General features: G+C 39.9%; 3 protein-coding genes across 3 annotated transcripts; all 3 read left to right on the forward strand.

The window, feature by feature from the left end:
* Positions 1–438: 438 nt before the first annotated feature.
* On the forward strand, positions 439–9367 carry LOC130504003 (uncharacterized). The gene is made up of 7 exons (XM_056998572.1): positions 439–902; positions 967–1530; positions 1610–1959; positions 2465–7830; positions 8133–8389; positions 8506–8684; positions 8964–9367. Exons 1-4 carry the CDS (start codon positions 629–631, stop codon positions 2636–2638), a joined length of 1362 nt encoding a protein of 453 aa, XP_056854552.1. The 5' UTR covers positions 439–628; the 3' UTR covers positions 2639–7830; positions 8133–8389; positions 8506–8684; positions 8964–9367.
* A 775-nt stretch (positions 9368–10142) lies between these two features.
* On the forward strand, positions 10143–17596 carry LOC130504001 (uncharacterized). Its single transcript, XM_056998570.1, has 13 exons — positions 10143–10779; positions 10996–11055; positions 11385–11518; positions 11629–11750; positions 11854–12174; positions 13774–13810; positions 13862–14141; positions 14206–14769; positions 14849–15198; positions 15721–15932; positions 16235–16491; positions 16614–16792; positions 17086–17596. The coding sequence occupies exons 1-13, from the start codon at positions 10764–10766 to the stop codon at positions 17170–17172; spliced, it is 2619 nt and encodes an 872-aa protein (XP_056854550.1). The 5' UTR covers positions 10143–10763; the 3' UTR covers positions 17173–17596.
* A 257-nt stretch (positions 17597–17853) lies between these two features.
* Positions 17854–19297, forward strand: LOC130504002 (putative protease Do-like 11, mitochondrial; the record flags this gene model as incomplete). Its single annotated transcript, XM_056998571.1, has 5 exons — positions 17854–18157; positions 18246–18500; positions 18608–18791; positions 18872–19131; positions 19212–19297. Coding segments are annotated over exons 1-5 (1089 nt in total), but the record flags the coding sequence as incomplete, so codon positions are not given.
* Positions 19298–19304: the final 7 nt, after the last annotated feature.

The following is a 19304-nucleotide window of genomic DNA, read 5'->3' on the forward strand; positions in this document are numbered from 1 at the left end:
CTTCAGAAGCTACATGAAGATTTTGAGGATGTGAGTCTTTCTCATATTCCTCGGAACCGAAATGGCCGCGCGGATGCATTAGCAAAAGAAGCGAGGAACAGAGGCTTTATATTCTCCCATATAGATCAGACCCGGACAAATGAAGAGACTCCTCAGAGAATCGGCTCGTCTGTTCTCCACTTGATCTAGTTTAGATGGGTAGTGGACAAAAAAAAAAAAATCAATAAACATGCGTTTTTTTAAAAGAAAAAGTCGAGAAAAGTGGATATCCAGAACTAAACCGGGTCGGGGCAGATCTAGGTGCTCGAGTCCCTGGATACAGATCTAAAGCACGCTCCGTATAGAAGAAACTCGGCGGAAGCGCGTCACGGATCACGCGCAATCAGATGTAACCTGCCTATCTTTCTTTCTTTCTTTCTTTTTTTCTCACCCAAAATCAAAAGATTGAGATTAATAGTGAAAATCGATCTTTACTCGTCCGCGAAGCGAAGTAACGCAACCACAGCTTGCTTGATCCATACTTCAAATCTCCTTCTCAACAACTAACTCTCTGCGCCGCCCCCCATTGTATGTAGTGTAGTGTAGTGTAGTTTATCTTCCCCCTCCCCCTTCTCTCTACAATGCTAGAATGCCTCAATATAGGCAATCCGGAACCGATAGATTCAGCGTTCGCGGAGGAGCGTCTGATCACGTAGCGATCGGGATCCGAAACGGTGTCGGAGGAGGAGCGACTCAGCATCACGGGAAGACTAACCGTTGGAGGCGATCCGTTCGACCTGAGAGGATTCGTCGCCTTGGAATCGGCACTGCTGTCTTCGTTCTCTGCCTTGTGCTCGTCGTCACTGTGCTAGCCTACTATTACATCTCTGGTTTCGCTAATAATGACTACGATGATAATAAAGGTTCGTTCGTTTTGCTTTGCTTAGCTCTTTTCAGATTGTTTCTTATAAGTTGCATTTTTCGTAGGATTGGATTCTTTCGAGGGTGATTTCCTGACGAATGTGACGAGAATCGAGCCTGGGAAGGTGCTTGAGTTTGGTCACGGTTCAGTGGTTCATGGACGAGACTCGAGGTATTGGGATAAGGATGATAGACGAAGGGATGATGACTACAATGAAGATGAAGTGGAGGAGCATAATAAACCTAAGGTTCCTGTCAAGGGTTTAGATTCGAAAGGGATGATTGGTTTCTACAATGAGGCTGGAAGGAACGAGTTAGACAAGTATGAAGCAGAGTACCAAGCTTCCCTTGTCAAAGGTGTTGTTGGTGGAGGAGATCACGAGGCTGTTGCTGTTGATATGGACCCTGATGCTGATGATGCGATTGATTCTCATGATAGTCAAGGGGATGAATACGTTGATTCTGGCCATGACGATGATGATAATGACAATGAAAAGCCCCACAAGGAGAAATCTACCGAGGGAGATACTTCAAAGAGAGAGTCTTCTCTTGTTGGGAAGGGTGGTAGTAAGTCCGGGAAAACATCACGATCTGATACAAAACGAAGAGGTCGTGGTCGCAGATCTTCAGGTGATATAACTTGTAAATAGTTAGATAGGTTGAGGACCAGTCTCTCTTAATCATTGTTTTTTCAAACTTTCACGTGCAGCTTGTGAGATGAAGCTATTGAATTCTAGTCAACCAATTGTGGAGCCCTTGAATACTCGGAAATCTGCTAGATTCTCCTTACAGTACGTAGAGAATGAAGATAAACCTGATGGAGACGAACAGTGGGTGCCTAGGTTTGCTGGTCACCAGAGTTTACAGGAGCGTGAAGATTCCTTCTTGGCTCAAGACAAGAAAATTCATTGTGGGTTTGTCAAAGCTCCCAAAGGATCTCCAACCACTGGGTTTGATCTGACGGAAGATGATACTAATTATATCAGTAGATGCCACATCGCTGTCATCTCATGCATATTTGGCAATTCTGATCGCTTGAGGCCTCCTGCCAATAAAATGGTATGATTTTCAATGTATATTTATGCTGACTAGTGAGTTTTAGTGGCACATACATAGTAACTACCAGAAACTTGCGAGCCGTGGTATCTTAGAGTTAGAGTGACACGTGTTGATCATGGGTGCACTTTAACCAATTCCTGTAGACTAGTGGCTGAAAGTAGGATCAAAATAGCGGTTTTTAAGCTAGGTGCACAAATGGTGAGTCATGAATGCTTGAATAGCTGGCATCTGAAAGTTGGTTTTGGGTGTTTTCATCAGCCTTGGAGAGCTATCTGGTAAGAACCCTGCTCATGGTCTTATTAGAGTTTACCGGGACCTGAGAGTAGGTCGTCTTTCGTAAATATCGAGCTCCACTATAGTGGAGTAAAGAGTTGACAGGCAACCTCATGTTTTCCCAATATTCTCAAAAGACACGTTTCCTCTTTTCTGTTCGTAGTTTCCTTTTGCTTTATTGGTTATGTTATTTAGTTACTTGTACTAACCTGGGCATTATTTTATTTTATAGATAAGTCGGTTGTCGAGAAAAAATGTGTGCTTCATTGTGTTCGTGGACGAGATTACCATGCAAACACTTTCTGCAGAAGGCCATGCCCCAGACAGAGCAGGATTCATTGGTTTGTGGAAGTTGGTTGTTGTAAAGATGATAGACTCTCGATGTATTATTCACTCGTACTCGTAACTCAGCTACAAAAGAATCACTCTGTAACTGCCTCTTGCTCTCACAAAACGAGAAGCAAGCCCAAGATACAATTCTCACTAATTGCATAACCCACCTCCACCCTATGGGTCCCCTTATATACTAAGGCCCACAACAACTATTCTATTTTGTTTACAAGTATTATTTGAATTAAGCAAAGAACTCTTTCTTTTCTTCCATATCACGTATTCTCGATTCCAACTGCCTTAGCGTTCTTCTGCTTCCTCTGTCTTCGAGTGTAAACCCTCCAAGGCCTATCAATACCCCCGTTTCGCAGAATGAGCTTGTCCTCAAGCGACACATCTGGAAACTGCTGTTTCAACTCCACCATACGCATCCAAGTGTTTTCATGATCAGGTAAATTGCGCCACTTCACCAACACTTCCAAATGCCCCGCGTCATCATAACGACTACTCAACAGATCTTCGGGTTCCACCACCAACTCCTCACTCGGCGACAAGGTAGGTGGTAAAGGAGTGACCACCTGATTAGCACCCACCACCGGTTTCAATTGAGATACATGGAACACAGGGTGTACTTTCGATTCTTCAGGCAGTCGTAACCTATATGCCACTTTCCCAATTCTCTCCAATACTTCATAGGGACCATAGTACCTCGCCGCCAACTTCTGACATAACCTTCTGCTAACCGACTGCTGACGGTATGGCCTGAGTTTAAGATACACTCGCGATCCCACTTCTAACTCCAAATCTCGTCTCTTCTTATCTGCATTATTCTTCATAATGCTCTGAGCGCGAATCAAATGTTGCTTAACTTCAGCCAACACTCTATCACGTTCGAGTAACATCTCTTCCAACTCAAAGTTGTTCGTTGAGCCCTGTTCATAACTCACCAAGGCTGGTGGTTCTCTGCCATACACCAGTTTGAATGGTGTACACTGCGTCGACTTGTGAAAGGATGTATTATACCATAACTCGGCCCACGCTAAGAACTTGGACCAACTCTTCGGATGCGATGAAGCAAAGCAGCGCAGATAGGTTTCAAGGCATCGATTAATGACTTCTGTCTGCCCATCTGACTGCGGGTGAAATGTTGTGCTGAACCTCAGTCTAGTACCCGAAGCTTTAAAACATTCCTTCCAAAAGTTGCTAAGGAAGATCTTGTCTCTGTCGGATATTATAGATTTCGGGTAACCGTGCAAGCGAATCACTTCTTGAACAAACTTCTTTGCCACATCGGCAGCCGTGAATGGATGCTTTAATCCAATGAAGTGACTGTACTTGCTTAAACGATCAACCACCACAAATATCACGTTAATTCCTCCTGACATCGGTAAGCCCTCAACGAAATCCATGGACAAGTCCTCCCAAATCTGTGTCGGCAATTCGATTGGTTGAAGTAACCCAGCAGGTGATCGAGTTAAGTACTTGTGTGTTTGGCATATGTCACACTCAGCCACATAAGTCTGCACTCTCTGTCTCATCTTGGACCAATAAAATGTTGATTTGACTCGCTTCAGTGTCTTAAGAACCCCAGCGTGACCTCCAAGCAACCCGTCATGACATTCCTTCAGTATCAATGGAATATAGGCTGAGTTCGCCGGAATGACAAGTCGATCTTTGTAGAACAATCTTCCCTCCTTCACGCTAAACCCATTCTCGGTCTCCACATCCACTGTCTTCTCACTGAGCAACAGTTTCAATTCATCACACTCATCAATCTCTTTGTAAAGGTCTTCGATCTGTAGAGCTTTCGGTATTGTCAAAGCCAGTAATTCCAAAGAAGAATAATGGACAATACGCGATAACCCATCAGCAACTCGATTCTCACTTCCTACTTTGTACTCAATATCAAACTCGTACCCCATAATCTTTGTCAACCAACGCTGATAATCCAATGTCACCTCTCGCTGCTCCAATAGAAATTTCAAACTGCTCTGGTCTGTTCTCACCAAAAAACGTCTCCCAAGCAGATAATGACGCCACTTTTGAATGGACATTACTATTGCCATCAACTCCCGCTCATAAATTGGTTTCATCTGTTCCCTTTCCGTAAGAGCGTGACTGAAGTAAGCTATGGGATGCTTGTCCTGCATCAATACAGCTCCCAAACCAAATCCTGAGGCATCTGACTCAATGATGAACATCTTTGTAAAATCTGGCAACGCTAATACTGGTGCTGAAACCATTGCAGCTTTAAGCTTATCGAAGGCATTCTGAGATAATGTTGACCACAAAAACTGCTCTTTCTTCAATAATTCGGTTAATGGTCTAGCAATCATTCCATACGCCTGCACAAACCTTCTGTAGTATCCAGTTAACCCCAAGAAGCCTCTAAGATCTTTCACTGTACGAGGATTTGGCCACTGTACCACTGCTGCAATCTTTTGAGGATCTGTTGCTACACCTTCACGCGAAATGATATGGCCCAAATACTCAACACTTCCTTGGCCAAAAGTACACTTCTTCCTATTAGCAAATAACTTCTGCTCCCTAAACACTTGCAACACCACTGCCAAATGCTTCTCATGCTCCACGATTGATGAACTATATATCAGTATGTCGTCAAAGAACACCAACACGAACCGCCTCAAGAACGGTTTGAACACTTCATTCATCAAAGCTTGAAACGTCGCGGGAGCATTTGTCAATCCGAACGGCATCACAAGGAACTCATAGTGGCTGTCATGCGTTCGAAAAGCGGTTTTCTCAATGTCTTCTTCCTTCATACGAATCTGATGGTAACCTGACCTCAGATCTAACTTCGAGAAAACCATAGCCCCATGCAGCTCGTCTAATAGCTGATCAATAATCGGAATGGGATATTTATCAGCTATAGTTGCCCTATTCAAAGCCCTGTAGTCTACACAGAAGCGCCACGACTTGTCTTTCTTTTTGACGAGTAAGACTGGGCTCGAATACGGGCTATGGCTTGGCCGAATTGCTCCTGTTGCCAACATATCTTTCACTGCATTCTCCATAATTTCCTTATGAGCATGCGGGTACCGATATGGTCTCACACTAATCGCTCCTGACCCTGGTAACAGGTTGATAGCATGCTCCCGTCCACGAATAGGAGGTAATTCTTTCGGCTCACTAAAAACTTCTTCAAACTGCTTCAACACTCGCATTAACGTCCCTGGAATTTCCGCCTCAGGTTGCATTGTCTTCAAAGAAGATTGAGGTGCATGTAATGAAGGATCCCCCACTAATGTCACTTGTTTTCCTTCATGCCAGAACGAATACTCATGCTTCTCCCAATCGATCTCACACTTCCCCAAGGTTCGCAACCATTGTACTCCCAGTATCACGTCTACTTTCCCAAGCTCAAGCACAATGAAGCTTGTTGTGAATTTAGCCCCTTGAATCATAACTTCCACATTCTCGCAAACCCCAGAGCTTTGCACTGATACTCCGGTCCCCAACACTATCTCCAGCCCTGGGCTTGTTGATGTCTTTAGATGAGCTCTTGTTAACAACGCCGGCGAGATAAAATTGTGCGTTGCACCACTATCCAGCATCACAACTACTGATTGTTTCCTCAACACTCCTCTCATCTTCGTAGTTGTAGGTGACGTTAGGCCCCAAAAAGATTTCAACGAAATTGCTCCCAACTGTGGCTCCCACACAATGTCCTCTTCGTCTACTTCAATATGATCAGGATCTCGTACTTCTACTTCCATTCCATTGAAAACCACCAAGACCTGTAGAGATGCATTAGGACAGAGATGCGTCTTAGACCATTTAGCATCACATTTAAAACACAACCCCAATCTCTTCTTTTCAGCGATCTGAGCTTCAGATAGGCGAACTTGTGGCCTCGGCGTATTGTTCTGTGTCACTGCTCCTGTCACATGTTTAGGCTTCCATCCGTTCTGACTATTGTGACTAGTGTAAGGCTTCTGTCCACCAGTATTTGCTTTTGCTAACAACAACCTTTCCTTCTTCACTACACTGTGTAATGAGCTTGATTCCATCTGATAAGCTGTTGCTATCATCTCCGGTAAATCAAAAGGTTTGCACATATTCACCACCTCTTGCATCTCCGGTGTTAACCCATTCATAAAGATCCCTTCTAATTGACTCTCAGTCAATCCAGTGACTTGTGTAGATAAGTCTTCAAACTGATGGATGTATTCTGCCACTGTTCCTGCTTGACGCAATGCAAAGAAAGGCTGGCTCGGATCACGGATTTTAACCTTGCTGAATCTCGCAATCATTCTATCTTTAAACTCAAACCAGCTACGAAAAGGTCTCCGATGAACTTCACTGTTGAACCAGCTCAATACATCTCCCCCCAGACTCATTGATACCAAATCGAGTTTCGCCGCTTCCCTGTAACCTCCAATTCTGAAATAGCGTTCTGCTAACGCGATCCAACCATAAATGTCATCACCGCTAAAGATCGGTAGTTCGATGCGTTTCACAAATCCCTCACGCGATTCTACCAACATCTCGCGATTCTGATTCTCCTCCATCCTAATACTACGGCCAGGTTCCGAGTTAGAAGATCGTACCTGATTCTCGTATATCGGAATGTTCGGATCGGCGTTCTCAAGATCCTCTACATGTTTCTTCCCTCGATCTTTCACCTTCTGTAAACCAGCTAACTGTTCTCTGATCTCCGTCAACGAGTCTTGAACCAGCTGATTCGTCTGCTCCTGAACCGCGATATGTTTCTGCATCATCGCCGTAAGAGCATCAAGTCCCGACGATTGAATCTGCAGATCCGTCGACGCTTGCGACTGCTTCGGAGGCATCGTCGCTCGTTCTTCACGCGATTGTTCGATCCAAAAAACACTCACGACGCACCAATTTGATAGACTCTCGATGTATTATTCACTCGTACTCGTAACTCAGCTACAAAAGAATCACTCTGTAACTGCCTCTTGCTCTCACAAAACGAGAAGCAAGCCCAAGATACAATTCTCACTAATTGCATAACCCACCTCCACCCTATGGGTCCCCTTATATACTAAGGCCCACAACAACTATTCTATTTTGTTTACAAGTATTATTTGAATTAAGCAAAGAACTCTTTCTTTTCTTCCATATCACGTATTCTCGATTCCAACTGCCTTAGCGTTCTTCTGCTTCCTCTGTCTTCGAGTGTAAACCCTCCAAGGCCTATCAAAAGAATCTGCCTTATACAGATATGAGGAGGGTTGGCAAAATACCAAAACTGTTGCCGCACCGACTTTTCCCATCAGCAAGGTGAGTCTCATGTGATAGAGATAACTTTCATTTTATTGGTCTAGCTAGCACATAATTTGCCAACACGTGCAGTAGAAAAAAGATTTGAGTATTATTGGGAAAACATACCGTAAAGAGCATCAGATATACCTTGTAAAACATATATATAATTTTGACACCGAGAGAAAAATCAACTGTGGACGTTATTGATTGGATCTTGAAGGTTATTTCTCTGGACATATGCATCTGAATTCGATATGCAGTACCCACCGACAAGCTTTCAACAACACACAACCAAACTCATCTGCTGTTTATTTTTCCAGGTACTCAATCTGGCTGGACAGTAAGTTACGACTTCAGTTGGATCCCCTACTCATTCTGGAGTACTTCCTATGGCGTAAAGGTCACGAGTATGCTATATCAAATCACTATGACCGCCATTGCTTATGGGAAGAGGTTGCACAAAACAAGAAGCTGAACAAGTACAACCATACTGTTATTGATCAACAGTTTGAGTTTTACAAGGCTGACGGGCTGACCAGATTCAACGCTTCGGATCCGTTCAAGCTTCTTCCTAGCAGTAAGATTTTGTTAGCTAACACGATACAAACCTAGATTAAAACCTTTCTTGGGGGCCGTTTGCATTGGTCATGGTAACAATAAATTATGCCTACTTACAGTCACTCTTGTTCGCAGATGTTCCAGAGGGGTCTTTTATAGTAAGGGCACATACTCCTATGTCGAACCTATTCTCATGTCTTTGGTTCAACGAAGTGGAACGCTTCACTCCCCGTGACCAGCTGAGCTTTGCTTATACTTACCAGAAACTAAGACGGATGAATCCTGACAAACCATTTAATCTTCACATGTTCAAGGTAAAGATTTCCGTTTGAAAAGTCTTATGATATATAATTCTGTGTCTAACAATAAGCTGTTTGTTACTCATTTAAAATAATTGGTTGCCTTGTGTATAGGGCTGGGTTTAGGGTTGTAAAGTTGAAAGTGTTCTTGCATTACATGTTAACTGAAATGCTATCAACTATTGGGGAACTTGTGGATTAGGTGTTTTATATTATAGTAGTAAAGAGAGTATACAGAACTAGATTTCTAAGTTTTTCATGTGTTTTTGCTTTGTTTCATTATCTGGAACTCAGGACTGCGAGAGAAGAAAGATTGCGAAATTGTTCCGTCACAGATCAGAGGAGAAGCGAAACCTTATACAAGCAGCACTACAACAACAGATGACCTGAGCTTCTTTTTTTTTTCTTTTTAATATATTACTTGTTGGGGTCAGTCTCTACTGCAGTACTGCTATATTCACAGTGTCACTTGGAGAAAAGCTCTTTCACAGTTCCTTTTTTGAAAAGCTCTTTGCTCCGATGACTCTTAAGACTGCTTAAGTTGGATCGAGTCTGTTGCTTGTGGCAAGAACCAGAGAAGGTATACCAAAACAGTTTGATGTGATTTGTAGAGATGTAGAAGAGTACTTGGAAAGAAGAAGAGGCTTTGATTAAGATTCTCGAGGGTCCTCGATTTTTATTCAATTCATTGCTTTGTTTTTGTCTGTGCCACTATCATATCATTCTCCAGGGTCCCCTTTCAAAGATACTTGCATTGATTACATTAAACTTTTTTGGAGCCAAAGCATAAACAAGATACAGTATGCTATATTTCATACTAGGTGTTGTGCCCGCTCAAGCGGGCCTGATAATTTTACAATTACTAACTAAATATCATTATAAGTTATTGTTTATGATCTTTAAGTTTTTTTACAGAATAGCAAACTATTTATATATGAAATTTATTTATCAAAACATATATTCAATATTGTGTTAATTTCTTGAAAGCTTTCATATATATAGTAGAAATATTTTAACTATATATTTTTGCAACTAATTTTATTTATGATTGAAAGATATTCTTTTTCAATGATAATATATATATAATTGTTTAATCTTTATTAAAGATATTCTTGGATAATAACAAAATATGTATATGAATTATCTTTTTTTATTTTTAAAAAGATTTTTATTATATCATTTTTAATTAGTTATCTGATTTCATAAAGCTTAAAAACGTTTTTATGTTTGGTTTTTATTATATTAAATAATAATTACTAAATATTTTATAATTACTCATTAATATATGTGTTACTAACTAAAAAATTATGATAATAAATTATTATTTTATTTCGTTTGGAAAGTTTGCATATTAATTATAATTTTTTGAAAATTTTCTTTGTTCACATATTTATTATACAGAAATAAATCGTTTGGTTCTCTCTTCACCTAATCGCTTAATAGGACAACCAGCCTTTCTTCGATGGTGTAGCCGGTTGGGTTTTGAAGAAAACATCTCTTATCGGAAGTTGAACGGGTTTGAAGGATTTAAATTGCATGGACCAAGAAGATTCGGCGTCTATGACAGTCCGATAAATGGTCTTTCTTCGATCTGACAAAAAAATTATATTTAAATTCCGGCGAATCAAACAATTCTAGTCAAGTAATCTCGGTAAAGATGGAAGGCAGCCTCAAGTGGGAATCAATCTGCCCAGATGATGTAGACTGTATCCATGGATTCTACGAGGCCTGAGTTCGAATCCGTCTACACTTAGATTATTACAGTGCGTGGCCACTGGAACTTTCACATTCTTTATGTGAATTGATTTACCATTTTCTTTTACTGGTGGAAACTGCGACATCAGATCCCCTCCCGCACGGTGGCGCGTGAACCAGTTCGATAGCATGCGTGTCTTGGGCTTAATTATTTAGTCGGGTTTGCCATGGGGATGGGTTTTGATTGTACACTTGTATTGCCAAGTTGGGCTTTAATGAAATTCAAAGTCTGAGAAAAAAAAAAATCTAGCCTTCTTTTGATCTAGTGGCCGCGAATTCCCTCCGTGCTCCTGCTCTCACATCTTTCGGGTCACCTGTTATATCGTCGCCGTAGAAGTGATGGAGTCACCTAGAGGTTATTTCAAAATTTTACCCAAATTTATGATTTCTGATTTGTGATTTTTATGCTCGTTCGTGTCAAGTTTCCATCTAACGTTATAATCTGGTTCCTAGGAATCACTGTCAGCTTCTGAGTTAATAACTTAATATCGATGCTGTTTTGCTATCCCCCAAATTTATTTTACTAAAAACAATGTTTTTTTTTGTTTGTTAATTGTGTACGATTATGCAGATGGGAAGTCTAATTTCGCCAAAGAGCTTTACGGCGAAAGTTTGGAGGTTTCAAAACCTGGTGAGAATCTGAGTATCATATGTTATATGCAATTTAAGTACCTTTGAGGTTCTGTCTCTTGCTCTGTACGGTACCTGATAATGCTTTTCTTGATCATAGTTTTACTAAGATTTCAGTTTTCACCTGTCTGAGACTAGACAGTTCATGAGGTGATAGAATCTGTGTTTTCTCAATTCCTGCTATCTGCTATAGTACATATTGTAAGAATTGTGCTCTGTCCCCTCTGAAGGGAAGTTTCATGGTTGTTACTTTTATGATTTTCTGTATGATACAACTCATCTCATCACACTAAAAAATGCATTGGTATTGTTTGCTTTCCTTGTCTTCAGGAACAGAATCATCTCTTGCTTTAGGTAATCTTGAGAATGGAGATGGATCCTTTTATGGAAGTTCAGATGAAGAACCAAGTGAAGCTTACTCTATGAAAAAGGATACTGAGAACAGACGTGAAAAATTCCACATGGTATTCTTTGTAAACTGTTATTTTTTCCGCATATATATTCACTATTTTTTCTACAGTTTCCATAAACGTTATATATATTGATTGGCTTTTCTGCTAATTCGATATCATAGCTTGGATACCGTGATGGGATTTCTGCTGGTCAAGAAGCTGCTGCTCAAGAAGGTTATAATGTCGGCTATAAGGAATCAGTTCTTGCTGGCTACAAGTTTGGTATTGTTAGAGGTGTTTCCAGGTTATCACTAAATTAGCTTTGCCCTGCTGTGATGTGTTGCATATAGCTGAGTATATGCAGGAGTAGTAGTCTAATGCATATTCTGTTTCGACCTTTTTTGAAGTGCGCTGGCCTTTCTCCCAGATGAGCTAAGAGAAAAGGTGATCGATGAACAAGAAACTCGAGACAAGTTTAAGAAATTACACAGTTCTGTGCATGCTCTCTCAACTGAAACCGCATTGAAACTGTTTTATGGAGCTTTGACTACAAAGCAAGGGGAAGAGAAGAGTGGAGAAGAAGGGCCTGGCTCTAGTCTTGGTTCTGGTTCTGGTTCTGGTTCTGGCTCTGGCTGTGTTTCAGCCACAAATGACTTGGGAAGCTATGTTACTGAGCTAAGCTCTCTTCTTGACAAATCTCCTAAGATTAAAGTTAGATTGGACGCATAGTCGAAGATACGAGTGGAGGAAAAGGAACTCTAGTCCTGATTCTGGTTTGGGCACGACAAGCTACTAGCTAAGCTCTCTTCTGGACCAGTATCTTATGATTGATGATGCATAGAGGAGGCTTGTTACCTCAAGTTATTGCCTAGCAGGAGCATGGGGGAGGCTTGTTCCCGATTCTGTTTTGTATCTGAATTAAATATTTTTGTATTAATATCAAAAGAACAAATGTGACTTAATTAAACATTGGCAGTAGACTGCTCAAATTGAGTTTAGTTTGCCCATAATCTCAAAGTTACACTTGCATTGCCCAACAAAACAAATATGTATGTGTGTCTAGTTTCATTATACAATCAGAACCGAACCAGTTGGTACTGAAAGAAGCAAAAGACCGAACCAACCACTAAATTATTGATTACGACGATGAAGAATCATACTTCTGAGATTCAGATCGCCTCACCTTTCATTATGACATCCATTCAAACTTTCAAAGTGAAGATTTTACTATGTATTAGCTACAAGAGAAGATGAATCCAACTTTTTTATTCTTTATATATGTTGATCTCATTATGCTATTGCATTAGACCTTTTTGTGTATTTATGTATCATGTGTTGGTAGATTTCTTTGTTTTCTTTAAAACAGGGTTGCAGTATTAATGTTTAGATTATATTTTGGTCCGCACGCTGATTATTTTTTGGTTGAAGAAAACAAAGTAATAGTTTATACATTATATATCATTTCTTGTTAAATTTGTGTACATGATTTATATAAATTATTTTGTGTGCTAAATTTTCGGATTCCGAAGAAAATTATATGTAATTTGTGCTACGCATTAATTTTTATTCATATTTTAAAATTATATAAAAAATAATTATCAAAATTTTCATTTTTAGTTTTATTATGTATTTTTATACCTTATCTAGATTCGCGGTAGAACAAATAAATTTGATGATCTGTCTATAATATGTTTAGATTTAGTGAAAATTCAGTAACTAAAAACCGGGAAACGACTATTTCATACCCAACATATCGTGATATATTCAACTCATATCCGATTTATATGACCATGCTAAAACATATCTAAACTTATATGGTTGTCCTAAAATATACCCAACTTATAATTTTTTGGCAAAATCATACACAGTCGCCACATCAACTGCCATGTCATCAACTTTTGTTTGTGTGGATGCAACATAAGCTAATTTTGCAGACGAATATGCCATGTGTATAATTTTTTTTAAAAAACTAAATAATTTTGGTATAAAAATAAATTTTTAGAAAATATAGATTTATATTTTTTTTTTATTTAGTAAAATTAACAAAATTTAATTACAAAAAACAAAAACTTAAAACTCATAAATGAAAAAGTCCAGAATGGTGGATATCCAGAACTGGACCGGGTCGGGGTAGGTGCTCGACTGCTTGTGTCCCTCTGCGTACAGATCTAAAGCAGGCACCGTAACTAAGAAACTCGCCGGAAGCGCGTCACCGATCACGCGCAATCATATGTAACCTGCCTATCTCTTTTTTTTTTTTTTTAATCTCACCTAAATCAAAAAGATTGATTTGAATGGTGAAAATGGATCTTTACTGGTAACTCAAGCACAGCTTGCTTCAAATCTGCTTCTCCTCTGCCATTAGTATATCTTCCCCTTCTCTTCTCTTCTCTGTAGAGGCCTCTACAATGCTAGAATATGCCTCAATATAGACAATCCGGAACCGATAGATTCAGCGTTCGCGGAGGCTCAGCGTCTGATCACGTAGCGATCGGGATCCGAAACGGTGTCGGAGGAGGAGCGACTCAGCATCACGGGAAGACTAACCGTTGGAGGCGATCCGTTCGACCTGAGAGGATTCGTCGCCTTGGAATCGGCACTGCTGTCTTCGTTCTCTGCCTTGTGCTCGTCGTCACTGTGCTAGCCTACTATTACATCTCTGGTTTCGCTAATAATGACTACGATGATAATAAAGGTTCGTTCGTTTTGCTTTGCTTAGCTCTTTTCAGATTGTTTCTTATAAGTTGCATTTTTCGTAGGATTGGATTCTTTCGAGGGTGATTTCCTGACGAATGTGACGAGAATCGAGCCTGGGAAGGTGCTTGAGTTTGGTCACGGTTCAGTGGTTCATGGACGAGACTCGAGGTATTGGGATAAGGATGATAGACGAAGGGATGATGACTACAATGAAGATGAAGTGGAGGAGCATAATAAACCTAAGGTTCCTGTCAAGGGTTTAGATTCGAAAGGGATGATTGGTTTCTACAATGAGGCTGGAAGGAACGAGTTAGACAAGTATGAAGCAGAGTACCAAGCTTCCCTTGTCAAAGGTGTTGTTGGTGGAGGAGATCACGAGGCTGTTGCTGTTGATATGGACCCTGATGCTGATGATGCGATTGATTCTCATGATAGTCAAGGGGATGAATACGTTGATTCTGGCCATGACGATGATGATAATGACAATGAAAAGCCCCACAAGGAGAAATCTACCGAGGGAGATACTTCAAAGAGAGAGTCTTCTCTTGTTGGGAAGGGTGGTAGTAAGTCCGGGAAAACATCACGATCTGATACAAAACGAAGAGGTCGTGGTCGCAGATCTTCAGGTGATATAACTTGTAAATAGTTAGATAGGTTGAGGACCAGTCTCTCTTAATCATTGTTTTTTCAAACTTTCACGTGCAGCTTGTGAGATGAAGCTATTGAATTCTAGTCAACCAATTGTGGAGCCCTTGAATACTCGGAAATCTGCTAGATTCTCCTTACAGTACGTAGAGAATGAAGATAAACCTGATGGAGACGAACAGTGGGTGCCTAGGTTTGCTGGTCACCAGAGTTTACAGGAGCGTGAAGATTCCTTCTTGGCTCAAGACAAGAAAATTCATTGTGGGTTTGTCAAAGCTCCCAAAGGATCTCCAACCACTGGGTTTGATCTGACAGAAGATGATACTAATTATATCAGTAGATGCCACATCGCTGTGATCTCATGCATATTTGGCAATTCTGATCGCTTGAGGCCTCCTGCCAATAAAATGGTATGATTTTCGTTGTATATTTATGCTGTTTGGAACATCTGACTAGTGAGTTTTAGTGGCACTTACATAGTAACTAACTACCAGAAACTTGCGTATCTTAGAGTTAGAGTGACACGTGTTGATCGTCGGTGCAGTTTAACCAATTCTTGTAGACTAGTGGCTGAAAGTAGGATCAAAAATAGCGGTTTTTAAGCTAGGTGCACGAATGGTGAGTCATGAATGCTTGAATAGCTGGCATCTGAAAGTTGGTTTTGGGTGTTTTCATCAGCCTTGGAGAGCTATCTGGTAAGAACTCTGCTCATGGTCTTATTAGAGTTTACCGGGACCTGAGAGTAGGTCGTCTCTCGTAAATATCGAGCTCCATTGTAGTGGAGTAAGAGTTGACAGGCAACCTCATGTTTTCCCAATATTCTCAAAAGACACGTTTCCTCTTTTCTGTTCGTAGTTTCCTTTTGCTTTATTGGTTATGTTATTTAGTTACTTGTACTAATCTGAGCATTATTTTATTATATTTTCATATAGATAAGTCGGTTGTCGAGAAAAAATGTGTGCTTCATTGTGTTCGTGGACGAGATTACCATGCAAACACTTTCTGCAGAAGGCCATGCCCCAGACAGAGCAGGATTCATTGGTTTGTGGAAGTTGGTTGTTGTAAAGAATCTGCCTTATACAGATATGAGGAGGGTTGGCAAAATACCAAAACTGTTGCCACACCGACTTTTCCCATCAGCAAGGTGAGTTGTATGTGATAGAGACAACTTTCATTTTTATTGGTCTAGCTAGCACATAATTTTCCAACACGTGCAGTAGAAAACAGATTGAGTATTATTGGGAAAACATACCGGAAAGAGCATCAGATATACCTTGTAAAACATATATATAATTTTGACACAAAGAGAAAAATCAATTGTGGCCGTTATTGATTGGATCTTGAAGGTTATTTCTCTGGACATATGCATCTGAATTCGATATGCAGTACCAACCGAAAAGCTGTCAACAACACACAACCAAACTCATCTGCTGTTTATTTTTCCAGGTACTCAATCTGGCTGGACAGTAAGTTACGACTTCAGTTGGATCCCCTACTCATTCTGGAGTACTTCCTATGGCGTAAAGGTCACGAGTATGCCATATCAAATCACTATGACCGCCATTGCTTATGGGAAGAGGTTGCACAAAACAAGAAGCTGAACAAGTACAACCATACTGTTATTGATCAACAGTTTGAGTTTTACAAGGCTGACGGGCTGACCAGATTCAACGCTTCGGATCCATTCAAGCTTCTTCCTAGCAGTAAGATTTTGTTAGATAACTGATACAAACCTAAGATTAAAACCTTTCTTGGGGGCCGTTTGCATTGGTCATGCGAAAACAACAAAAAATTTATGCTTACTTACAGTCTCTCTTGTTCACAGATGTTCCAGAGGGGTCTTTTATAGTAAGGGCACATACTCCTATGTCGAACCTATTCTCATGTCTTTGGTTCAACGAAGTGGAACGCTTCACTCCCCGTGACCAGCTGAGCTTTGCTTATACTTACCAGAAACTAAGACGGATGAATCCTGACAAACCATTTAATCTTCACATGTTCAAGGTAAAGATTTCCGTTTGAAAAGTCTTATGATTATAATTCTGTGTCTAACAGTAAGCTGTTTGTTACTCATTTAAAATAATTGGTTGCCTTGACTCCATGTGTATAGGCTGGGTTTAGCGTTGTAAAGTTGAAAGTGCTATTGCATTACATGTTAACTGAAATGCTATCAACTATTGGGGAACTTGTGGATTGGGTGTTTTATATCATAAGTTTTAGGTAGTAAAGAGAGTATACAGAACTAGATTTCTAAGTTTTTCATGTGTTTTTGCTTTGTTTCATTATCTGGAACTCAGGACTGCGAGAGAAGAAAGATTGCGAAATTGTTCCGTCACAGATCAGAGGAGAAGCGAAACCTTATACAAGCAGCACTACAACAATAGATGACCTGAGCTCCTTTTTTTTTCTTTTTAATATATTACCTGTTGGGGTCAGTCTCTACTCCTATATTCACAGTGTCACTTGGAGAAAAGCTCTTTCGCAGTTCCTTTTTTGAAAAGCTCTTTGCTCCGATGACTCTTAAGACTGCTTAAGTTGGATCGAGTCTGTTGCTTGTGGCAAGAACCAGAGAAGGTATACCAAAACAGTGTGATGTGATTTGTAGAGAGATGTAGAAGAGTACTTGGAAAGAAGAAGAGGCTTTGATTAAGATTCTTGAGGGTCCTCGGTTTTTATTCAATTCATTGCTTTGTTTTTGTCTGTGCCACTATCATATCATTCTCCAGGGTCCCCTTTCAAAGATACTTGCATTGATTACATTTTACTTTTTTGAGCCAAAGCATAAACAAGATATGCTGATATTTCATATTTGAAAATATCCATATTATTTAAGTGAATTTTCTGTTACAAGAAATACTAGTTATTTTATAACTGGAAAATTAACAATAAAAAAAAATAAAAAAGAGGAAGCTGGGTAAATAATAAAGAAAGCTTACATTTCGATATCTTGGTAAGTTAAAGGAAAGAAAACACATAAAAATGGGAAAAGACACTGAAAAGTGTCTCACAGAACATAACCAAAAAAAACTACAAAAAAACCTTCATAAGTTCAAACTAAGGTCAATATGCTGGTTCGTAACTTGAGAGCTCTTGTTCCCCGCGGGTTCTTCTCTTCTCATCATTCCTGTGATGTCCGAATCAATCCGGTAACAGTGGCGGGCAGAGTTTTCAGCAACTTGTCTGCTATCTTGAATGTTGGGAACAATGATAGGAGCACGGTGGAGGAAAAACAAAACAGAAGAATGAAACCAAAAGAAACTTGTCCGGTTGGTTCGTTGAAGAACTCGGTAGTGAAGATCTTCTTTGTCTCTAGAGACTATAGCAGAACTCGACCGTGGGAGACTCGTGCCAAACGACGCACCGGCACTGGTATGTCTATATATATTACTTGGAAACTCTATTCATCATCAAGAATGTTATCTTTTATATATATATATATAGGTTTACAATTATGTAGGATTTGCTATCTCGGGAAAAAGAATTCTTACAAACGCTCATGTGGTGGAAATACTGAATGAACACACATCTGTGCATGTCCAAAAGCGTGGTTCTACAATCGAATATAAAGCAAAAGTTCAAAAGATTGCACATGAATGTGATTTGGCCATCTTGGAGATCGATAGTCAAGAGTTCTGGAAGGGTATGAAGCCTTTAGAGCTCGGAGGCATACCGCCTCTTAAGAAAGCTGTTTTCGTTCTTGGTTATGCAACTGGTATTCCTTTCTTGGACAATGTTTCATACTATTCAATAATCATATTCAGATTTACTAATTAGTTATTATGCTTGGGTTACTAACTAAATTTATTTGCTCAAATGCAGGTAACAGAATTCGAATTACAAAAGGTCTAGTAGCTAGCTTTGAAACCGAAAAGTACCTTCATAGTGACACCGAGCTAGTGAGAATACAAATAGATGCAACTATAAAAAATGGAAACAGTGGTGGCCCTGTAATCTTGGAGAATAAAGTCGTTGGTGTAGCATTTGAAGGTTCACAGATACAAAGGTATGTTAAACTAGACAATGTTTAATGGAGGCAACCCTTAACTTTTGATTTATTGTTACCATGACGGTGTCGATGTGCAGTTCTCTTATCCCAACACCAATTGTTAAGCATTTCATAACTGGTGATGAAGAAAGCGATCAACAGTCTGTTTTCTGCTCACTGGGTCTATCATACCAGTCTATTAAAAATGCTCAAATCCGTAATCATTTCAAAATGAGCTCTACAATGACAGGCATTCTTATAAACAAAATAAACTTGTGGTCGGGTGCCTACGGAGTTTTGAAAAAGAATGACATCATTCTTGCCATTGATGGTGTTCCAGTAGCAGATGATGCCACAGGTCATTATATCAAATTTCTTTTTCTTTTTACTTTTGTTTAATGTTTGTTTACTAATCAAGTGAGTTTATGTTTGATGCAGTTCCTTTTTGGGAAAATGAGCGGATAAGTTTTAATTATTTGATTTTAATAAAGAAACCAGGCGAAACTAGCTTGATCAAAGTTTTGCGAAGAG

Source organism: Raphanus sativus, unplaced genomic scaffold, assembly GCF_000801105.2.
Source record: "Raphanus sativus cultivar WK10039 unplaced genomic scaffold, ASM80110v3 Scaffold1290, whole genome shotgun sequence".
NCBI lineage: Eukaryota > Viridiplantae > Streptophyta > Magnoliopsida > Brassicales > Brassicaceae > Raphanus > Raphanus sativus.